Consider the following 13,687-nt stretch of genomic DNA (forward strand, 5'->3'; position numbering starts at 1 on the left):
TGGAATGAAGAAGAAAAGGAGGCAATGAAAGGCATTGATGGAACACAGGAATTAAGGGAAAGAAAGATTTTTTAAATTTTTTTTATTGATTTTATGCAAACAAAATAACAAAAACCAAACAAGCAGCATAATCATAATAGTTCCATTACACATCAAGTTATCTTAATCACTGCTCCCACTACTCCTCCCTCCCCCCGTGAGCCTATTTGTCAATCTCATTCAATGTTTGGCACATGCGGCCAGGTTTCGTTCTCTTCGGAGTCTGTTGGATCTGATATTACTCCAAACAATTCTGCTATTAGCGTTTTCCAAGCCAACAGGGTGCCCGCCTCCCCTTCATCAGCCCGGCTACTCGCTTCTTGCCATGCCACCGTTTCAGCCTTGGCCCATTTCTGCAAGTCCTTCCACCATACATCCACCTTAGGTTTGTGGCATTTCTTCCACCCAATGGCGATCCTACGTTTCGCAAGCACATACGCCAGATTTCTCAGTTTCTCAATATACTTGAGTTTCCGTGGCCTAGGGAACCCGCCCAGTAAGCAGGCCTAGGCCGTGTCTGTGACGAGAGTAACCCCTTTATCAGCCAGTTTCTGCGCCACTTCTTCCCAAAAACACCTAATGATCGGGCACGACCAAAACTTGTCATGTCAGCGTTTTCCAGGTTACATTTAGGACACACTTGTCTTCCAGCGTTCCGGAACTTAGATATCCTCAAGGGGTTCATGTATGCCCTATGCGTTACATACAGCCGTATTTGTTTTAATCTGGCATTTCTAGACACTTGTTTGTGGTAGCCCAGGGCACGCTCCCACACCCCATCCTCCATCGGGGCCCCCACTGCAACCTCCCAGTCCAGTCTCAGATGTGTCAAATCTTTCCCCGCCTTAGCCATCTCATACAGTCTTGAGATCTCATGACCTCCTTCGGATATATCATATTGCTCCCAAAACTGCATCTGGTTCTTCTATCAAAACTGTCTCTGGCCAGGTGTTCTTAATCATCCGCACCAATCTAATGTACGTGACCTATTGGCCCTTGTGTAGCCCCGCCTCTTCGTTGAGTTCTATAAACTCCTTAATGGATCCCTCTTGCCAAACATCGTCTAGCGATGCCAGCTCCACTGATTCCCAGTAGGTCCTAACAAATCACCCTCAGCTGATCATCCCCTCCTGTCAAAGCAACCAGCAGTATCTGCGGGATGCACGGGCATTGAACTTCCATCAAATGACAAGCCCTACGCCAAATTTTCCATCCAAGCCTCAACATCGCAGGACGCCCCCTCATTTCAGTTTCGGACAGCCAAATCATTTCTTTCAAATAAAACAGGGCGCAGTCCTGTCCAAGCACCCTGTGCTCAGGGGTCACTTCATCAGAAAGCCACTTATCCACATATTGTAACTCTCCCGCCAAATAATAAACCACAAAATGAGGCAGTCTGATACCTCCTTTTTCATAAAAGTTCTGCAGTTTCCAAAACGCCACTCTATTTCGGGTACCGTGCCACAGGAAATCCCTACACATGCTGTTCAATTTACTGAAAAACGTCTTGGGTATTATGTATGGGATATTACTAAAGTAATGCAGGAGCCTGGGCAGAACTACCATCTTAAGCATAGCCCCCCGCCCCATCATCACCAAGGGCAACCTTGCCGAGAACTGCATGCTGTTCCTAATTTTCTCGACGGCTACGTCCGTATTGTCTGTGTTCTTCTTCCACCGTGTGATATACATCTACGCCCAAATAACGAAAAGAGCTAGTTGCCCATGGTACCTGTAGCACCAATAGTCTATCTACAGGGGTCCCCCTATAGCTACCTAGCGGTAATATGACAGACTTTTGGGGGTTCACCGATATGCCCGACAACTCTGCATACCTTCCCATCACTTCAAGTATGTATAAGAGATTTTCTTCTGGGTATTGCAAGTACAGTAACAAATCATCCGCGTACAAGGATATCAAGTGTTGTTCCCCTCCTACCTCAATGCCAATCGCATCATACTGTGCCCTAAAGCATATTGCCAGAGGCTCCAGGGCCAAGATGTAAAGCATCGGGGACCAGGTGCACCCTTGTCTGGTGCCTCTGCCAAGTTGCCATCTCTCGGATATCACCGCTCCAGTTCGGACCCTGGCAAGCGGCTCACTATACAACATCTTAGCCCACCTGATATAGCCCGGCCCCCCATCTTAGCCCACCTGATATAGCCCGGCCCCATTCCATACCCTTCCAAAGCAGCCAATAGCCATGACCACTTGACCGAATCAAAAGCTTTAACTGCATCTAGAGACACTATCGCCATCTCACCTTCGTTCTTACTACCCCATTCGACCACCCGGTGAAGTCGCCTATGGTTGTGTTATGTTCCTGTTCGGGACATAACCCGTTTGATCAGGATGTATGAGTCTACCAATCACTTTCTGCAATCGGGTTTGCTAGGACAGCCGTAAGAATCTTGCTGTCCTGATTTAGCATCGACTAAGGCATGTAGGAACCACATCTATGCTCCGGTTTATTGGGCTTGGGCAGCGGTATTATGATCGCCTCTCTGAGTGACTCAGGCAACCGTCCTATCTCAAACGCTTCATTAAGCATGCCCAGTATTGGGGGGAGGATTTCCTCTCTGTATACTTTATAGAATTTGCTGGGGAACCCATCTGCTCCCGGGGTCTTACAGGTAGGTAACTGCTTCACAACCTCTTCTAACTCCTCCAACGTGATTGGCTCATCTAACTCCTCCCTCTCTTCTTCAATTATCTTGGGCAGCCCTATGTCTTCTAACGTTTCGATTATCTTGCGTTTGTTACCCATCTCATCATCTCCGTACAGCACTCTGTAATATTCCACGAATTCTTTGTTAACCCCCTCTTGAGTGGCCACCTCATCCCCGTCCTCCCTAATAATGGTCCTAATCGGAGGCCTAGGGTTCCCGCTTTTGTATAGCCAGGCCAAAAGGCGGCCTGTCTTGTCTCTCCCCCCCCGTGCTGCCTCTCAACCTATTCCTGTAATTGAGATTGCAGAGTCTTTCCCAATGCCCTGCACATTGTTGCTGTAGTTGGAGTACCAGCTCCGTGTCTACGTCACCGCTCTTCAATGCTGTTTCTAGCTCAGTTTCTGTCCTCTGCAGGTCAGCCAAGACCCCACTTCTGTAACCCTCTTGACTTAGCAATGGCCGCCCCCCGCGTCACCACCTTAAAAGCTTCCCATAATGTGCCCGCGGAATCAACACGCCCAGTATTCTCCTCAAAGAAGTTAGTAATCTCTTCCCTTATATCTTCTCTAAAGACTGGATCTTTAAGCGCCTCCGCTCGGAGGCGCCATGTAGGGATCTTCGCCCTCGGGGGGCAATATTGCCATCCGAGGATCAGGGGCAAGTGATCCGAGAGGACCCTAGCCTTATATTCGATTTGAGTAATTTCAGACATCACATCTGCTGTAGCAAAGACGTAATCGAGCCTAGTGTGCCGTTGGTGCGGGGTTGAATAGTGCGAGTATTGCCTCTCAGTGGGATGTTTCATCCTCCACGCATCTGTAAAGCCAAAATCAGTTAGCAGTGTCTGCAAAGCTCTCGCCGCTGGGCTAGGCTTACCCACCCTGCCATCAGATCTGTCCACCACAGGATCCAACACACAATTAAAGTTCCCACCCCAGATCACCGTGCTCCCTATAACGTACTAAGATTGGTACACAGGGCTCTGAAGTATGCTGCTGTGTTTTGGTTGGGGACATACGTGTTTACTATGCATACCTCCCTGCTCTCCACCAGAGCCATCCTTCAATCAGTTTCAACTACCTCTTGTATCGATTTGAACGGGAAATGCGGTGCCACCCAGATTAACACCCCCCATGTCGTTATTTGTTTCTGGTTTGGCTGGCTTTCATGTTCAGGCTTCTTAAAAAAAAAATACAGAAAATACAAAAAAAACAGGGTTTCCACAAGCAGTGAACCTAAATAAGAAAACATAAGAATACCAAATCTGTCTTTCTGGAATTCATTACAATAATTGCTAGACTCATTAAAGGTTTAATTCAGGCACACTTCAGGGGGTGAGTCACTGATTTACTCTGTTCTTAAACACCTCAACTCAGCCTTTCATCCTCCTGAGTCCTATAAATGAGTACAAACACAGGTTGGGTGATATTGTATGTATATTTGTTCTATTAAGCGATTAAGTATAAGTGCTATAAAATAACACATAATCATTTGGACATGGACGTCTGCTTGCATTCAGTTATTTGGTGTTGTGGGTCTATACACACTGATCTTAACGATAAATATGGCGATCCATTCTTGTATGAAATGTATATCACATTATAGTGTTATCGTACCATTTTTCTTAGTGTACTTTGGAACAATGCTATGTGTTGCCCCTTTGTTTTGTCAAGGGGTGAAAGGTCGTGTTGTATCGCTTCCCGTGATATCACTTTGGGGTGGGGTGAAATAACATCACTTCCTGTGATGTCATCAGAGGTCAAGGGTCGTGTGATGTCACTTCCACTACCCGTGGCATTTTGGTGAAATGATGTCCCTGATCTAGTCCAGGGTCTCTGGTGTAAGGGGAGTCCCTTTTTCTTCCCTTTCCAACCAGGAAGGTTTGTAGAGGACCCTTGCTGGATTCTGTCATCTCCAGTGATCAGGGTCCTGGGTATAATTTATTTTGTTTTAATAAGCCTTCTCCAACCAGTCATCATCCCAAATAAAGCCCTTGGAATGTTGAGGGAGAAGAGCTTTCCTCTTCCTTGAAGGTCTGTCTTCACACTCTGGTAGAGAACTTTGGGACTGTGCCCCCCACAGTGTTGGAGTGAATCCTTCTTCAAAAGTGTTCAAAAGATGATTGAGTAAGGAGAGCGTCCCGATTCCCTTATGTAGGCAAATTGCTACAAATGATTGGTCCAGAGCAAGCCTGTTAAGGGTCCAATACACGTTGCTGTAAGAAGTGTTTTGTTTGCTGATGTCCTACCCAGAGTGCTTGCCCAACGGTAGTGGCAACTCGAAACAGGAAGTTCGGGAAGCCCTTTCAAGTCCAAAATGTTGAGACCCCTCTGAGGTCTGAACCTCTCCTTTGGGCTGCTCTAACCCCCCCTCGGCTACCCCCACCGCCACCTCCATATCACCCTTCCTCTAGCTTCCTATTTCAAAACTACTCCTGTATTCCGCACCTTGGTGAGAGATGGTCATTGTCATGACAGGACTGTCTTTGAAGCACCATTTCCCTAGGGACCTCAAATGGTGGGGGGGGGGGCTCCTATTCCCTTGAAAGTCTCTACTCTGCGGGCAATCTAAGGCGGCTTCCTGGGCTGGGTTCCACATAGTTGCTGTGGGTACGTCCAGGCCAGATGGCTGATATACAGCCAACCCTGTCGTGACGACAATATGGCACTCGAGGGCTTGTGCCTGTGAACGGTGGAATAACAGTAAAAACATTGTGAAAACCAGATGTGGCTTATATTTACGTAGTAATAACTGCACTAGGCTGTCCGAGTAACACAATTACATTTTTACGAGGGTTGCAGACTGTTATAAAGCCACCGCTTCCTGTTGAAACTTTGTTACACCAGCTGTGCTCAGCAATGTACACATGACCTTTGTCCCTGATGCCACTGCAGGGCAGCTGCTAGGGATGTGACTGTCCAGGCAAGGCACATGTGGGTATTATGCTTTTTGGCATGGAGCATTATTCAACTGCGCTCTGATAGAGATGATTTTCAGAAACAGAATTAACCACATCATTTGGAAGACAGAACTCGTCGCACATTTCTTGAAGTAGAGGGTTAATAACAGCCAGCAATTAACATTAGGTCGAATCTGTATTCCCCGATGGAAAAGGGCCTTTTCGCAGATTGGATTTTTATTATAGTGCTGTTGTGCCCAACTTGGTTAACAATAAGAAATGGCTTTTGTACTAAACCACACATAGCAGCTATACATATAGGAAATGAAATGAGTGGAAGTGTAGTTGGTGTGATGGTGTAACACAACAAAGCCCTCAAATTCAGCAGTCGTTGGACGCTACACCACCATAGCTCTGAGCCCCCTCTTGCACAGTCCCTAATATCACCAATGACGCCACTTATGACCTCAATCTTTTGCGCACTCCATACACATTATTTTAATTATGCCTGGAGAGTAAACCCTTATTTAATTTTTTTCTCCAAATGTGGGAATACTCAGAAATGTCTTTTTAATCGCCCACTAAGCTCTTCATTACCATTTTGTCAATTTTCACTCTTTCTCCCTTTCGGTGGATTTTGAATTGCGCTCCAAAAACATTGGATGTCGCATCAGGATCTCGGCAAAGCACTCGTACAAGATTTCTCAGTCATCCACACACAATGAACCTTGGGAAATAACATCTATATCCCATGGGCCACCGAACTAGGAACGGTACCCACACCGTCGAAAAATGGTCAAAAACCTTGGAATCCTAATGGACAACATGCTAACATTAGAATCACAAGTAAATGCAATAATCAACAAAATGCTTCTTCCTCCTTCACTCAATAAAAAGAATCCTACCATTCCTGTCCTTCGATGATAAAACACTGACAATCATTGCCCTCACCTTGTCAAGAATTGACTACGCAAACAAGCCTCTACCTCGGAATGCCAGAACAGCTGCTGAAGAAACTGCAATGTATCTTAAAACGCAGCGGCCAGCCTCCTCCTTAAACTATCATGAAGGGACCACATCACACCAATGCTATAAATACTACACTGGCTTCCAGTCAAACAATGATGTGCATAAGGCACAGAGCAAACCACGGCCAAGGAGCTGAATTCTTACAAAATTAAAATATCCATTTACCACCCGACAAGAACACTCGGATCAAGCAATAACATCTGCCTGGAACCAAAACCATACACAAGAAATAATCTTGGGGGATCTCACCTGACAGCAAAAACTTGGAACTCACTTCCGAAAGAAATATGCAATACAAAGGACCACCTAAAATTCAGGAAACTACTCAATACCTGGCTCTTTACCTCCAGAACTGGACGGAATCAACCAACAGAAACCAATGGAAGTAGAGCGCACCACAAACAAGCACATGTGGCAAGTAGCAAGTGAAGGAGGAAACGCAGGTTTCACAGTCTCCTGAACCTCTCCCAATCCAAAACCCTCCACTAACTAAAGCCCAAGAGACGGGGACCGTAGCTGAAGACTAAGGAGCAGTAATCATTACCTACCGCCCAACAGAACAGGGGACCCTTAGGACTCCGGAGACCGCATACCAGGAGCTCAGGGAGCCATGGGCAGGCAGACCCCACTGACATCCAAAGAGCAACCCACAACCGTGGCGATCTCAACCCTAGGGAGGGGAGGCCCCTGCCACTTTCCCGCCCACAGATCACCAGACAGTCAGAGACATGCCACCACCTTGGGAAGAACCAGACAAATGAACCGCCAAAGGAACGCTCCTGCAGACAAGAGCTGAGACGCCCAACACAGATTCCCGAAACAACAAGGTAAACCCACTAACCCATCCGCTAAAAAAAAACAACTCTGCTTACACCCTAAACAAACGCAACCACTCTCTCGCACAGCAAACCGTATGCACTTCACTACTACTACAACAACACAAACCACAGTCTCGCACAGCAGCACATAGGAGTCTACCGATCCGTAAACCACACCCATGTTCAGCGAAAGATGTTAACCGAACTGAAGCTGCCAACAGGACATCACCAATCTTGCTCTACCTTTATCCTGCTACACCCTACGCTACACCCTACTAACCCTCCCTACCCTCTTAATTTTCATATCCACCAGAGTGCCAGGAGACGACTTCGGTGGTGATGGTGGGCGGTATAAATGTCCTTTAACATTAACAAGTGCAAATATCAACCTCCTTTAATTTTCTTTTCAATTGATTTTGTTAAAACGACTAACATTTTAAGGTCACAAGGAAAATAGACCCAGTCCTCTTGTGTGAAGCAGGTTGCGGTGGGATTATGCAAAAATGATTCATATGGGAGTGACCCTTGCTGGAGATTGAGGTTTATACGGTTGGACAAAGGGTATAAAAGCAAAGGTCTTTGCATGTATGTGGGCAAGGTGGCCATTCTCAAGCCACCGGGGCGTGTGCAGAACAAAAGGAAGTTGAGTACACTGTGGTCAGGTTTGAGTTCCCCGGGTCCGAGCTGCTGCTTTGGCTTCCCAAGAGGTCTGACGACTCTCTTGTTTGTCTCCCAGCTGTTTAAGCTGCTTGTGATTGGCCTCTTGTTTGTTTTGTCTAGTGTGGGCGTTCGCATCACATTTTATTAAGATTAGCGATTTAAAGTGTTTCCAATCTTTGAACTGTTCTTGTTTCTAATGGATTTCCTAATGGATTTCTTATTTGTCTTGCCCAGGCGCTGAAAGTCATTGATGAAGTGGGTGACCTGCTAAGCCTCAAATATTCCCGTCATCATCGGGTGCCTCTCCTGGACCGGCCATTCGATGAGACAACCTATGAAGAAACAGAAGACTAACTCTTCACCCCTGCAGGACCTCTACTCCTCTGCCTTGGAGGACAGACCCTAGCTCCCTATCCATGTGATGATGGTTTGGGCGGGGATGAAGGACTTAACGGCACTGTTTCATGTACTGAGTGAACACTGGGCAAGGTGGCAATCTCAACACAGGCTCATTTGGCAGGCAAAGTCTGTGTCTTGCAGCACCGGGAGTTCTACAGATCCTGCACGATATCTGGCTCACCTCGATTTGCTTGGAGGAGCAACATTCCTGTACAGTAGCTGGCTCACCTCTCATCGTGTGGCTGCACTTTGGTCTTGCTCAGTAACCCGTCACCTTTCTTGGCACAGTGAGGATTAGGAGTCCTTGTCAGTAAGAGACTCCCCTCACTGCGCATTTGAAGGGCCATTGTTACTTTATTGCAAATCGCCCGTTGCACATTGGTTCTGCTCTGTAACCTGTTGCCTCTCTGAGCAGAGTGAGGATTAGGAGTCCATGCCAGTAACAGACTCCCCTCACTGAGCAATGGAGGGGGGCGTTGTTACTGTATTGCATGTAACCCGCCTCTCGCAGCACCTGGTGGTGCATAGCTCAAGTGCAGTAAGTAGTACACCTCTAGGCTCACCTCCTCCACAGTCGAGATGCACGCATTGGGAGGCATGCGTGCACCAAGTGATTTGCCTTGTGCAGCACAGCAAGGCTTAATATTGCACCTCAGGAACCTGCTCACCTCACAGTGCAGGGGGTACACTGTTGGTGCATAGTAATTGCCCCACTGTATTAAGACTCCCAACTCTTGTGCTGTACTTTATAAGGACCTTTTCACTTTTCTCTCTTGTGCAACTGTAAATAACAAAAGTGTGCTAATTTGTCTGCGCCGCATCCGAAGTGGATGGTCTTTTTTATAACCTATTTATTATCTAATGAAATCCATGAGAACTTTGTCTCCTGCTGTGTTGGAAGGTCATGTATCTGTTCACGCCTGGTGCCCTTATTGCCTTTTGTGTTGTGGGACGTTGAACTAATCACTCAACTCGTTTGGATGGACAAAGGCAGTACTTTCAGGAACAGGTATAGGCCGTTGCAACTTTTCTGGGTCTCGTTGACACCTGCACATTCGCGGGTGTGGGGGGCTGATGTGATGTGAAGGCGGAGTGGGTGGGGGTGCAAAGGATAGATGAAAGAGCAAGTGAATCGTTCATGTTCATAGAAGGGCAGACACTTGTTCTGCGCCAGTCCAAGAACGCCTCAAATGCCACATGGAGTTAGAAGTACCCACCAATAGTCGGGCGTACTTGTCCATTAACCTCTTAAGGAGATAAGTTCCTCTTTCAGTCAAATTATGTTTAAGCTTCCTCTTTTTGATGTTTGAAATGACCAAAAGTTTTATTTCCTTTTGTCTCCACCCCACCACAGGTGTTGGAAAAACCATTGACATTATCTCAGTGAAGTTAACCAGCAGTGTGTTAGTTTCCCCCATTGTGGACTACACGGTGGGAATGGAAGGTGTGCTGGACTTGTCTGTTTGTGTGTTAAAAAGGTGGTTTTGGCTCCCATTTGAGGGCAGTGTTGAATCACACCTTTACAACGCTCCCAAATATTTGTATTGTGTTGTCATCCGTCCCAATATCGGCTTTTCCATGGGCAAGGAACGCTTTATTCCCCCTCCCTCTCCGACCCCAACCCGCGTGTACTGACTTAACAGCAACAGAGGACTTGCACTGCAGAAATTGGGCTCATGGTCCTTGGAGCGACCTCCATCTTGCCACATCTGTAAGCCTAGGTCCCCAATGAAGCAGAGCTCCATGCCTTTGCACATTGAAGGCAGATGGCATCTGATTTGCATGTTGGAACCTGCTGATTAAAAACCCAAATACTAAATATACTTTGAGTTTTGATGTAGGTGACTGCCCAGTAGAATGTTGTGGTCGCCATCACAATATTAATCTGCTGGCAGAAATGTGCCCATTTGTTCCCCAAAGTTCAACCTGCGTATGTCCTAATATGTCGTTAACCTTATGAAAAAGTCTTAACGTTGCGTGTGTTGGTCCATACCTGAAACCTTACTTTCCCTTGTACTTTGTTAGGATTTTCTCATATTGAGATGAGCATAAAAACAAATTTAAAATGCTAAAGTATGGTAAAATGGGGAAAAGCGTGTACAAGCACTACGAACTCCCCTCGAATCTGCCTCTGGCAATATATTGCTCAGTGAAGCTGGCTTAGAAAGAAATGGCCCTGAACCCAAGAACTGTTGCTGCTCCCATCCTTAAGCCAGTTGCCCAATCCTAGTTGGAGAGTGTATTGCGTAGAAGTGTGCTGAGCCTAGTTTGCCAGCGTGCTCCAGCAGTGGAGGCACTAATCACAAAGGCAGATTTAATGGTGGCATGCGGACCTATTCTGATTAGAAAGAGCAGCTTGTGGCCTCTGGAGACATGTGCTCTTGGGCGGGTCTTTATCCACTCCAAGCCTTTGTTGCTTCACGCTCCACGGTTTTGATCCAGTCATGCTGCATAACCTGTCTAAGCTCTGTGGTGAAATCGAACCTCTGTCTTTGTGTTTCTTGGCCGCCTTTCCAATAGCATGGTCTGCATTTGGCAGCACAAAAACTCTAGTGCATCATCAATCGGGAGGACTCATGGTTCCAGATGTACCTGCCCTGCTCTTTGAAGAGGCGCACCAGAGCTGTCAAACTAGTCCCAAACGCTTCATTATGTAGGCCATGTATGGATTGGCTAATCGGACTGTGCTGCTTTCTGGGCTGAACTTTTCAGTATACACTTGCTAAGTAGAAGTTGCAAGGCTACAAACAATAGAAAAAGGAGAAACCATGGCGATGTAAATGGGCATTAGTTCTATCTTTCAGAGGGATACCCTCAAATTTAACCAGCATAACTCAAATGATCGCGCTTATTAGAAACTAATTTAGGGACCGAAAATGATGCCAGAAGGATTTGGGAGGTGGTGAAGGGGACCTTTCAGCGGTGTCCTTACTGCCATGATTATTTCTGCAGAAGCCGTTCCTGGGATTTTCTTCATATTTGATCATGTTTCCTCACGCCTGCAAGTCTTGCACGGATGATCATCTTTTGTTAAATTAGGTCCTGCTTCATTGGATCAGCGTCTTCTACAGGAGCACTTGGTCCTTGCTGGTGATGCTGTGTAACTATCAGCTATTTGGCTGCAGGGGAATCCTCGTTGCCCAGACTGCGCCAATCGTGACATGTGTGGATGACGTATCTTTGCATTGTCCCTACGTCATATGCGCCGACGCTGGGTGTGTACAATCCAGAGATCTTGTTCTGTGACATGTCTAGTATTTTGCTTTATACAAAGCCTGCAACTTTCCATAGACCACTGCTACAAATGCGCTTATTGGAAGTCCTGTGTCCGAATATATCCTTTTTCCAAAAAGGCATTTTAAAAAAAATAATGCAATCTCTGACATGCCTTAAATGTTTAGGAAAACAAAGCAAACTATGTAGATTAATTTGCTGTCAAAAGTACTGTGCCTCAAGGGATATTTGCCATTCGAAGATCTACTACCTGGGCATTTATGCTGCCTAGGAGAGCTCGGGAAAAGCAATGTATTAAGTCTAGTGCGCATATCCTTCGGGTTAGTGTTCACCAGGTCCATGAGCAGTAGGGATGCGGCTTTAGATTTCATCTTGTGTATTGCGGGGTTGGTGCCCTTAGCCACCCTCCTAAGTTAACTGAAACCACGCCCAGACCTTGATGCTTTTATTCTGTTTCAGTCATGTGTAGAGCACTTGTGAGATGTATAAACACCTAGTTCTTCAGGCAGCAGTTCCCTTGCTCCTGAGGGAACCCCCCCCAGCCCATGTGGTCCTAATCCCACCAGGCCTACATGGCCTTTGTTGAGGCTGGAACCATCCAAGGTCCTGATTTCCGATAGCACCTTGTCAGAAGCACAACTCGCACCTGTTGTTGGAGACAGGGTTTCGATCATGGAAGATTTAACATTATTAGCAGCCTGTTTTTGCATCGGTTCTACACCACTGGAAGATGTGCACCTATGAACCTTGAGACTTGTGCCGGAGCCTAACTGGCATGAGAGTTTCCTCCGCATTAATGTAATGGGGGAAATCCTGTACGATTGGGTACTCGGCGGGTTGGCTTGCAGAATATACTCTAGGAACAGTAAGAGTTCTGGGGTTGAGAAGCACGTGGATATGATGTGTTTGCCCTTCGTGAGCGAGACACTGACCACGGCTCTCAGCCATGCAGGAATCATGCCCTCTCCCACATCTTCACACTGGACCAAAAAAAGCACAAAGACCAAATGTATTACCTCTAGGCCGACACAGCGAAAGGTGCCGGTTTCCTTTTCTGAAGCTTGTTGCCAGAAGCCTGGCATTGTAGGAAAGATCTCTGGTCCAACAAACAGCTATCTTGTCTACTTGCTTCCACTTGACCTGCTCAAGCGGTTCCATGGTGTCCACTCACTGTGTCCTGTCCTCGATGTAGTAGGTTCCTTGTGCAAGCGCAGTGGGTGACGGTATGTACATGTGTGTATGATAAATGTGTGGTCATTCTGCAGAAAACATTTAGATTCCTTGACACCAGGGAAAATCTTGTTTTGTAAAGAATTAAATACTTCTCGGAGGCTTGTACGCTCCTCCAAGGAACCCTGTACAGTATACATTTGAGATATAAAAAAAATACCGGAAAACTGTTATTCTTTTTGGAATGAAGAACTAATAAACTGACCATGAAGAATGATTCATTTGTCCCGAAAGAGGCTTATGTTCTTGTGAAGTAACAAGTTGCACCATTTTATGTTCTTTTTCTCTGAAATTTGTGAGGCTTTTTTCAGGAAATGAGTTTCCTCTTAAAATGGTCATTGCCATGAACTTTACCAGAATTGTCACCTTGGGAAATGTTGATAATCGTGCGCTCAGTAGCAATATTTTTTTTCTTTTTGAATATGTCAAGGTGTGGGTGGTGGGGATTGCCCTCTGCTAGTTATTGGGTCGGCATGGGTGCTATGATTTTCTGCATGTTTATATCCTGTGCATCCCCTCTTCCCCAGTGCCAAGCGTGTGCTGCTGTCCTGGTGGACTGTTGTGCCAGTTGCCCTGCATGTGCCACTCATTTCGTAGTACAGGTCTTCAGACAACGAATGTATGCCCTCCTAGAGCATTTTATATTTTCCTTTGCCCACACTCAGTGGGGCTTATATGCTTAAGACATGGCACAAAAAGTATTGCCAGA

The 13,687-nt window shown here is 46.3% G+C and overlaps 1 protein-coding gene across 1 annotated transcript in view; it reads left to right on the plus strand.

Moving 5' to 3' along the window:
• SPTLC2 (serine palmitoyltransferase long chain base subunit 2) overlaps positions 1–13,195 on the plus strand; it is a 475,564-nt gene extending 462,369 nt beyond the window's left edge. The window contains exon 13 of the mRNA XM_069637917.1: positions 8,350–13,195. Within this exon, the coding sequence (XP_069494018.1) occupies positions 8,350–8,469 (120 nt within the window). The 3' untranslated portion in view covers positions 8,470–13,195. The remainder of the gene's footprint in view (positions 1–8,349) is intronic.
• Positions 13,196–13,687: the final 492 nt, after the last annotated feature.

Source organism: Ambystoma mexicanum, chromosome 14 (genome assembly GCF_040938575.1).
Source record: "Ambystoma mexicanum isolate Mex_15411 chromosome 14, UKY_AmexF1_1, whole genome shotgun sequence".
NCBI classification, from domain to species: Eukaryota; Metazoa; Chordata; class Amphibia; order Caudata; family Ambystomatidae; genus Ambystoma; species Ambystoma mexicanum.